At 33.9% G+C, this 9912-nt stretch overlaps 1 protein-coding gene across 1 annotated transcript; it reads right to left on the bottom strand.

Moving 5' to 3' along the window:
- TMEM244 (transmembrane protein 244) lies at window positions 1–7976 on the bottom strand (the record flags this gene model as incomplete). Its single annotated transcript, XM_083856111.1, has 6 exons — window positions 1–196; window positions 1214–1258; window positions 2692–2817; window positions 5093–5166; window positions 5710–5795; window positions 7944–7976. The coding sequence occupies 6 exons, from the start codon at window positions 7974–7976 to the stop codon at window positions 102–104; spliced, it is 459 nt and encodes a 152-aa protein (XP_083712237.1). The 3' UTR covers window positions 1–101.
- Window positions 7977–9912: the final 1936 nt, after the last annotated feature.

Below are 9912 nucleotides of genomic sequence, written 5' to 3'. Positions count from 1 at the left end.
CTTACAATTAGACAGTTGCTAACTCTAATTCATTTTAATTACATTGATTAATGAAACAATAGAATTCACATAGATATAAAGGCAAGCTCTAACATTCCTTTTCAAAAGTCATCTAGAATTGGATAAATGAAGTTGTCTTTGAACAAGCAATATGCCAAAATCTGTCCTCCACAAATCATTGAAATTACTCCAGATCCTGAAAGAGAAGACATGGTTGTTTTGTATTAGTTTTTATAGTGGAATACAAATTTTTATCATAAAACTTTATATTGACATTCTTTTTATCTTCAATTAAAAAAACAAAAAAAAACAAAAAAAAAACCAAAAAAAAAACAAAAAAAAAAAAAAAAAAAAAAAAAAAAAAAAAAAAAAAAACAAAAAAAAAAAAAACCAACCCAGCCTTCCTATTTAAACATTTTACCGAAGGCTTTAACTACTTACAAAGATATCAGCCTCCACAACTGCTAATGCAAAATCAGTTGTAGGACAGGGAATTTATTTATCTCTCCCCATCATTTAGGAATTTATTGCAGCTGTTGATCCCTGTTATCCATAACATAAGAAAGAAGAACAGAAGCCAGTCCTTTTCCCTTAACTACTGTTTTTCAAGATAATCTAATTTTCATGTAAAAATCTATGCTTCTAATTTTATAGAAAATTAAAAATTCAGAAATGTAGTTTTGCCATTCTCTTTGAGGAAACATGATGACTGAAATTCATCTCATCTGTCGTAAGTACTTGTACATAATGTTTATAAAACTTGCCTCTAAAAGGTACCTGGTTTTCTCCATTAATTTTAAAGGGTATCAAAAAAGGCTAAAACTTTGGACAACAGTCTTTTTGACACCTGAATTGAGATATATTTCATCTTATTATAGATGAAATAAGTCATGATTAAATCCTGACTAATTGAGATTAGTCAGGACTTAATAAAGACTTCTTTCAAGTCATGTGTCTGCTGGTTGTTTGCAAGACTAGCATAAGATGAACATGTTCTGGCCTTAAAATAGGAGTTTTCTAAGGTGAGGCAAATCCTAGTCCAGCATTATTTGCCTGCGTCATTAAAAAAGTATGAACAAAAAGCCTGTACTACTTCTTTAAATGTTGACAATTCTCCAATTAGTGAGGCAACAGATATTTAATAGAAACAATTCAAGTGATAAACACTAATTTTCTACATGGATTTTAGCAACTTAAAATAATGAAATTATACCTAATGCCAGCCACCAGTGTAACATGAGGGGGAATTCAGACATAACTGCAAAAAGAAGAAAAGTAGAAATGTAACCATTGAAACAGTAAAAATAGAGACAAGTAAGCAGTGCACTATATTAACAAAGGTCTGCTTAGTTACGTTTGACAGATTATATGTTTTACATATATTGAAATGACAAACGCTTTAGGTCCTGCCCAGCACCTACCTTGGCCACGGCACAACTGACCCACATCCCCACTGTGGGATAACTGCAGGGCAGTTCTCTGACCCCAAATTGCCTCCCCGAAAGAAAGCTGACAGAGGTATTAAAGGGGGCTGGGAAGCACACTGCATATGCTGACAGCTCAGGGCCAGCCAGCAGAGGTTTTGTTGGCCACCTGAAGGAAGCAAAGATACATCTGGGGTTGCTGGGACATCAAGACACATCATCTGATGTTAGAAGCTAACTCCCTGTATAAATTATGTACAAATAGGAGGGGGTTTTGGCAGTTTTTATAAAATCCTTTATTTAAATACAAAAATTATTAATGAGGAATAACAGTAGTTTAAATTCCAGAAAAACAAACTTAGTTTTTTTAAGATAAAGTCTCTGTTGGTCCCTGGCTTAATTTGTCAGGGAACTGGGGAATCTCCTATTTGTATAAAGTGCTAAAAGATAAATGGACAAGGCAATGGAAAATGGAAGACAAATCTCTATACAGTAGGGAGGGCTTCCTAATTTGTCAAAAATATTTTCCTTTTTCTGCATTCTAGAATAAACATATTAACTTCATTGTTTTAAGAAAAAAGAATCCCCATATAGGGTCTGGAAAGGATGGAGTTAAAATATATTTCCTAATTAGCCATAGAAGCATTCTGCTAAACAGCATGAGAAGGGGGAACAGATCACTAGGTGTTGGCAAAAAGAGATGATGAGTCTCACTTACAGCAGCTAATTCTTTTCTTTTTCTTTCCTTTAAAAGGAAGAGTTTCATGGGGGAAAAGGAGTTTCAGTGGTAAAATGCTTCATTCTCCTCACTGAGATTGAGTTCAAATTATCTAACTTAAAACCTTTGCACTGACATTGCTGAAGCAAAATTCTGTTTTTACTCTGAACTTGAGCTAAAGTGTTAATGAGTAGTTCTTAAAATATCCAGACATGAACGACTATTAATGTCATGTTTTGAAAAAAACACACCTCCCAGATGCAGAAATTGTATCTGGCCTGGATCTGTTTGATACGAATTGTTAGAATATGAAATAAACCTCTGATTTTTAATAAGAATATAATGGCTTAAAATTCTGCAACAATCCAGAATTTAGTTAAAAAATGGGAGGATTTAATAGAGAGAAGAGTCAAATGGATGGAAAATAGAGATACATATTTATTTAGCTTTAGGTAAAATTAAGTTAGTCCAGTAATGTTAGATGAATCATAGTGAATTTGTCCTTCAACTTGTGATACTATGCAAATATTTAGCAGTAAACCTACTTACCAACTGAAGTTATGATGATATGAATAATTGTAACTGTTACAGCATAGTCCCAAACCCATTCTTCCACAACCAGAGCAAACAGAAGACCACAAAGGAAGAAAGTTATTTCCAAAGATATCACAAGAACTGTAAATGAAAATAGGATATTTTCACCAAACACAGTTTTGAAAGACTTCTTCCCATATTCCAAACAATAACAATAAGAAGCTAAAATACCTGAGATATTATGCAGCTTTTCCTACAAGATCACTGAGTTCAGTTTTGGGCTCCTCACTACCAGAAAGACATTGAGGTGCTGGAGTATGTCCAGAGAGGGGCAAGAGAGAGGGTGAATGGTCTCGAACACAAGCCTTTTTAAGAAGCACCTGAGGGAGCTGGGGGTGTTTAGCCTGGAAAAAAGGAAGCTCAAAGGGACCTCATCTCTCTCTACAACTTCCTGAAAGGAGGCTGTAGCCAAGTGGGGATCAGCTGCTTCTCCCAGGCAGTCAGTGACTGGAGGAGTAGAAACGGCTGTAAGTTGTACCAGGGAAGGTATGGATTGGGTATTAGGAATCTTTTTTCACAGAAAGGGTTGTGAAACTTTGGAACTGCTCATGGAAGTGGTGGAGTCTCCACCCCCGGAAGTGTTTAAAAAAGTGTGTGGATATGATACTTGAGGATGTGGTTAGGGGAAAATGAGTGATGTCTCTTCTATTTTTAGTCCTGAGTTCACATACAACAGGCCATAAACATGAGTTTGTAATTCTGATAATTGTCATTTAAATGCAATTTTTCCCTCTTCTTAGTACATGGGCATATAAAAGTAATGTTTTTATTGGAATTATTTATTTTTCTTACTGTTGCAAAAATATAATCTCTATGATTGCTGTAGCTGACAGTAGAAAGACCATATTTCTCTTTTTTTCACTCAATTTATACAGTGAAATTTACTTTGGCCACATTTTGTGCCTTTCAATTCTATTCTTTTATTTAGAGGGTCTATTAGTCTCTACTGTATGACGGATCTTTCAATGAGTAATTTCAAGAATTCTAAGAAAAATAAGAAAAATGTAACTGAAAAAGTCCATATGGTTAGGAAAGTGGGAAATGACACTCAAAAAATAATGTTTCACAATGCATTATAGTATGTTTTGTTTATCTTTTTCATTAATCTCTTTAAATTATGCCACTAATTTTGTAATTTGGGAAGGGTTTTTAATGTAGGCAAATGCTCTGGAAAATTTTTACAAAACTGGGTATCCAGAAAGGATACCTCATTTCTGAGCTGATTTCCATCTTTATTTTGAGATTATTTTAAGACACAATTCTGTTTTTAACAGGAACGAGTGAAACTCCTGAGTAAAAAAATTCTCATTTGCAACATCATTTAGACATCTTCATTCTGACTCTATGCCCTTAGAAATTAAACAGATGCTCTTATGTTCTGTGTTTCCATGTCATTTTCATGGATGGACAGAAAGGAGGATGGAATACTAATTGCTATTGCTATTGGCATGAAATAGCTGCTGGTTTTGGCATATAAATATGTTGCATCAAACAAACTGATAAAATTTTCGGGGAAAAAATCATGTTGAGATACAGTAATTAAATTTTGCCTTGGAAAGTCATTCTAATGGAATATGCTTTAATTTTTTTTTCCACTGGCATAACATAAATGTTCTTTCTCCACCTGAAATCAGTGTTAACACTGTACAAACATCCATGCATTTTTATTACTCTTTTAACCTATGAACTAACCAATTTACTTTTGAGATTTACGTATTTTACTGACAGATTATGAGGTTTGCCTTTGTAAAATAGATTAAATAAAATAGATAAATCTGGTAAAATTTTATGTATGCATGTAGTTTTTTAGGAATGACAGTTTAGGAAAAAGAATATATTTTGAGAGCTTCAGAAAAATTTCAGAAATTCATATTAGGATATAAAAAGATACATTTAGGGACTGATCTACAACCAAATTCTGATATTTTAATGCCCACTGTATTCAAGCATTACCAAAGCAAAATTGCCATTAGTTGAATGTGACCCATTTCTCTGATCCGAATCCAATGATTACTAAGAAATTTGCTGCAGTATGAAAATTAAATTAAGCAACTTTGTGGAGGAACTTGATGGAAAATGGTTAATTGTTCTGCAATGAAAATTAAGCATCCTGGCAAAGCAGGACATTTTCTTCTGATAATGCAAGATCAGAAGAAGAACTCAACAAAAAGCCTAAAATTCACTTGAATGTTAAGTAGCAGTACAGAAATGAGAGCACTGGCAAGAGGCAGAAACATTTAATTGCAGTGTAGTTAAAATATAGAAATCATTTGTATTACTAAAACAAGTTTACATCCATATGCAATATATTTTCTTGAGCGAGGGAAAAAAAAAAAAGAGAAAAAACTTCAGTTACCTAAATAATATGGGTTAATCCATGAGGGATTTGTTTTAAAATCAAACGGTGCCAAACCATCCAACATTTTAATCCTGTGGGAAAAAAAAAGAATAAATTTAAACAGAGTTTTAGTAATCTCTTAGTGATTACATGACATATTATGAGTCTTTTTAAATAGGATTTCAAATGGAATACTCTGGGTTTTGCAAGCTCTCTAAGTCCCATTCTGAGTTGTGGTTTTGCCCTTGCTCACTTTTATTTAAGATGTTTGGTGCTATGCATGCTAATCAATAACTTCCTAGGGGATATAATTTGTCTTTTTCATTGACTATAAAATCTTTATTTTCCTTTTTTTCATGCCATCTTTTCTCTTACATTCAATAATTTACATAGTACAACTGCAAGAGAGAATATTAGAACCAACATCTTATAGTGGTTTTGGGTCTCCAATTGCCAGTTTGTCCATTTGAAAGAAGGTTAAGGTGCAACAATTTAACTGAATTTGAAAAATTATGTTCACAGAATAACCAGGCCAGGATGCCTCCAGTTTGGAGGCTTCCTTTAAATAGGCATATCTCCTCCACCCATGAGTTCCAATGTGCCAGCACATCAGACTCAAGACAGGGAAATCTTACCTGAATACTGCAAAGCACACAGAGAGGACCACATAGTACACAGTGTAGAAAACTATTATGCATATCAACAGGTTCACCAGGACAACCTGCAAAAGGGCACAAAGCAGTAAAACCTAAAGCCATTTTAACATCAGGCATTCTCGGAAAATAATTCTAGGTTTCTATCAAACATAATGTGAAAAAAGTTCGTAAAAAATATTTAGGCAGAATTTTTGCTGTTGCTGATTACATAAATGTGCTAAAAGCACTTTGGCACATTTCAGCTCCTAATGTGAGGCTATAATGTAAGGCTTTGTTTCTATCATATATTGTTTTGTACCTACTATATAAACAATTTAAGTGTTCTTAAAAGGTGAAGGACATTTCTTGACAGTTATTAAGAAATCGAGACAGTACAGAGAAGAGACTCGAAAGGGAGCTGTAGCTAGAAAAGTTTGGGGTTTTTCTTCATTAGGGCTACAGTTCTAAAGAGGTCAATCTGTTTAGCTCCAAGGGATGATTTGATTATGATGGATAAGTACCTTCACAGAAAATACCAGGTACTTAAGGGGTCTTTAATCTATCAAAAAAGACACAATAAGTAAACACTACAAGTTCTAGCTAGGCAAATTCGAAAGAAGCAGGAAGGACATCTTGATTGTAAAGGTAATTACCCAGAAGAACAAACTCCCTTTGGAAATAAGAGATCCTACTAAGCAGCAGTAGATGCTTCTGAGGATAAAACTTCAACTCAAACATTCATTTCTGGCCTTAGTTCTTTGAGTGGTTGTGTGGTAAGTAATGTATTTACAGAAGCATCCAACATTGACAGAAGTGGGAACATTGTGAATATATCAAACCACCTATTTTTATATTGCTAAATGTTGTGAAGTGTTAAATATTGAATACTGCATCTATCACCCACAAGAAGAGAGACTAAAGAGCTTTAGTTTCTAATGCAACAGGAGATAAACCCATCATGCCTGTAGAAACTGATATTTGTCAACAAGAAAAAGTCCAGAACCGTCTTATTCTTTCTTTTTTCCTCTACATCAAAAAAAAAAAAAAAAAAAAAAAAGCCAAGCAAAAACTGAGAACTAATAATCTCTTCATCCACATTGATTTTGGGGCTAAATACAGCTCCTTTGTACTGTCCTTATTCTAAATGAAAATTGGCCAAATAACCAGTTTGATCCCTTCCTTTGCACAGTGTGCACCATCACCTAAAATGTCACGTGTAATCAACTACAATGTCACGTGTAAGTTTGGCAGCCATACTGACTCTAACTCCCCTGAACATAACTTCAAGCATTGGAAGTTTAATTTTTGGTACATTTTTGGTAGGAATCTTTTTTGTTTAATTGCTCTGGGCAGCTGAATCCTGTTATTATCCTTTATCCATTGCCCCTCCTCTTGCAACTATCTCTGTGAAGCATTATCTGCCCTAGATGGAGATTGGTACAGTAATAAAAGTGGTGAGAGAGGATTGAAGGGAGAGTCACACAGCTGAAGGATGGCTGTGAGACGATGACCTGTTGACCTGTAATTACAGTAGGCAAATTCCGAGCCTTGAAGCCAGTGACAAACTTTCATTGGCATCAAAGGCACAGTATCTTTCTCTTTGTACCTGGAATATTCTTAGTCCTTGCTTTAGGGATGAAGTGAGACATTAGGTATAGTATGCTTTGTTCACTTGAGTAAGCCAAGAAAATGCACACAACATGAAAACGAAAACACTGAAAATTTTCCAGTTTTATCACATTCTACCTCATTTTTTTTTTAATTTGACCTTGCCATAGAAATTTAAACATACTTATTTTTTTTTAATCTGAGAACACTGTTTAGTTTCAAACTATTTTTCCCTTCTGGCATTTCAAAGCAAAAAACCCACAAGTTAAAATCTACAGGATTGTTCATTATATGTCAAAACAACTCTAAGGATGAATCTTAGGAAATCACTGGTGACATCAAATGTAAAATTTTCTGACAAATCCAAGAATTTTATCTCATAAGTGGAACAACATCACTTACGAAAGTATTTTGAAGTACTTTATATAAGATGTACTTTGCAGTACTTGCTGCCAGCACTATAGGATAAAGTATCCTTTTAATTTTGGGGGCTTTTAAGAAGAGAACATTGAAGAACAGTCTGTAAGAATGAAAGCAACAGCTCATTCCAGCCCCGCAGCAGTTGTCTAATTCTCTAATACTATTTGGTGATATATATAACACTAAATAAACTCAATTCCCTTTACCTTGGTTTCAGCAGTTTTGACCTTGAGAGCCATGGACACATGGTAAGTGAAAGGAAGTGCTGTTGCTATATTCCGTATGCCAACTTTAGCAGGAGGAAGCAGCTGGTTTTCACCCCAAAAAGCATTCTAATGGGTAAGTACAGCACAGGGTGGGGTGAGGTGAGTTGATTGGATTAAACTGACTTGAGACAGAAGACATCTGTGAGCTAAATGTAAGCTGCTGAAGAGCAAAGAGAAAATCCTGCTTGCTCATGCAGTGTTTGTACTTTTGTAGCTGCAGTCAGCCAAAGCATATCTAAAATATAACTTGGCTATTTAGACACAACATTATTATTCTTTTCTACCTTTTAAATGCTTTTTTTCCCCAGCATTCATGTGATCACAGTTCCGTGGGATTATAATAACTTCCTACTTTTAATTATCTTTTACATTTTCTAGCATTAATTCTATTGACTATAGATATGGAGTGGTACATTCTTCACAATGTTCTTTGCTAACATTTCTCTTCTATCACTTTATTACATCAAGCATAATTCACTTTAAATTAGGTATAATTAAGTTAAGAAATTCCAGGCTTATGTTATGACTCTTTTTTTCCTGAACCAAATTTTGTTCCTTCAGTAGAATGAAATTTAGTGTGCTTTAGAGCACATCCAACTTCTAGTGAGCAATTCCTTAATGGATTCAAATTTGACTTTTTACAGACACATTATGATTCAGTATGCTGTGTTATTTGGAAAAAGAAGATGCTTCTGAAACTGAACCAAGAAAGAACTTTTTTTTTTTCTGCTGACACTAACATAATATGTGCAAATTTCATTAGGGTTTTTTATGCCTTTTTAGTCATACAAAATAAATGTTATCTGCTCTAAAATGCAGTCTGCACTCGGCAAACAAGAGCTTTCACTCATAGATTTGATAGCTCCAGATTGTGAATACTGTCAGGGAAATTACTGGTAATATTGTGTGAAATTCCTTCCTGTGCAAAAATACTAGCACAAAAATCTGTACATCAAGAAAGTCCTATTTTGAGGGCTGAAGTAATGACAAAGGAATATACTGAATCAAAGTTTAAAAACCTAAACTAAGTTGCTTAAACAGTTGCAATAATCAGAGATAGCAAATAAATGAAGAAATATTTGCTTTAATAATTAAACAAAATTTGAAAAGGACCAAAGGGATTCATTCAAAGAGCACACTATCTACCCTGAAGAATCAGCTGAAAACAGCCATGACCTAAAATTTATTTGCAGAAACTTTTTCAGTAGCTATAACTAGCAAGGTAATTGAAAAGTAGCAGGTTGCATTAATCTCAGATAACTATTAAACATAACAAGAGTTTACATTCACTGACATCTTCACAAAGGGTCAATCTGATCAAAGGCTGATAATAGAAATAAAGTCAAGTTTGACAGAAATTTAATTGAAGCTGTAGGCATGGATTTATTGGGCAGACTAAGACGTTCTTCCCATTCCTATGCCATAAGTGAAAACTTTGAATACTCTGAGAGAAATGATAATATTTCTTATTGCACCCTTGCCTCAAGATTGTAAACACTTAAATTGTGGTAACCCAGTGAACAGGAGCAAATCAAACTTGGAAGTGGCAGAAAGTGTGTATGACCCAAAATACTAACTAAGTCACTCAATAGTGAATGTTAATTATATTCACAATAGTGAATGTTAACTGTATAAAGATTATGCTGTCAGCTACGTTGAGATAATGGAATGATGACGTTTTGTATTTTTTTATTTTCTTAAAATTTACTGGAACAGCTGCTGGAAAAATGACAACTCCTATTCAGCAGAGAGACAAAACATAAATTTTAATGGAAGTTAAAATAAATTATCCAATCCGGTTTCAACAAGCCTTACTTTTAAATGCTTACCTTTTTTTTTTTTTTTTTTTTTTTTTTTTTTTTTTTTTTTTTTTTTTTTTTCTGGTAGTTCCACTACAGTATTTTATTAG

The sequence above is a fragment of the Zosterops lateralis genome (genome assembly GCF_965231275.1).
Source record: "Zosterops lateralis genome assembly, chromosome: 3".
Lineage (NCBI taxonomy): Eukaryota > Metazoa > Chordata > Aves > Passeriformes > Zosteropidae > Zosterops > Zosterops lateralis.
This window is presented reverse-complemented; position numbering and strand designations above follow the sequence as displayed.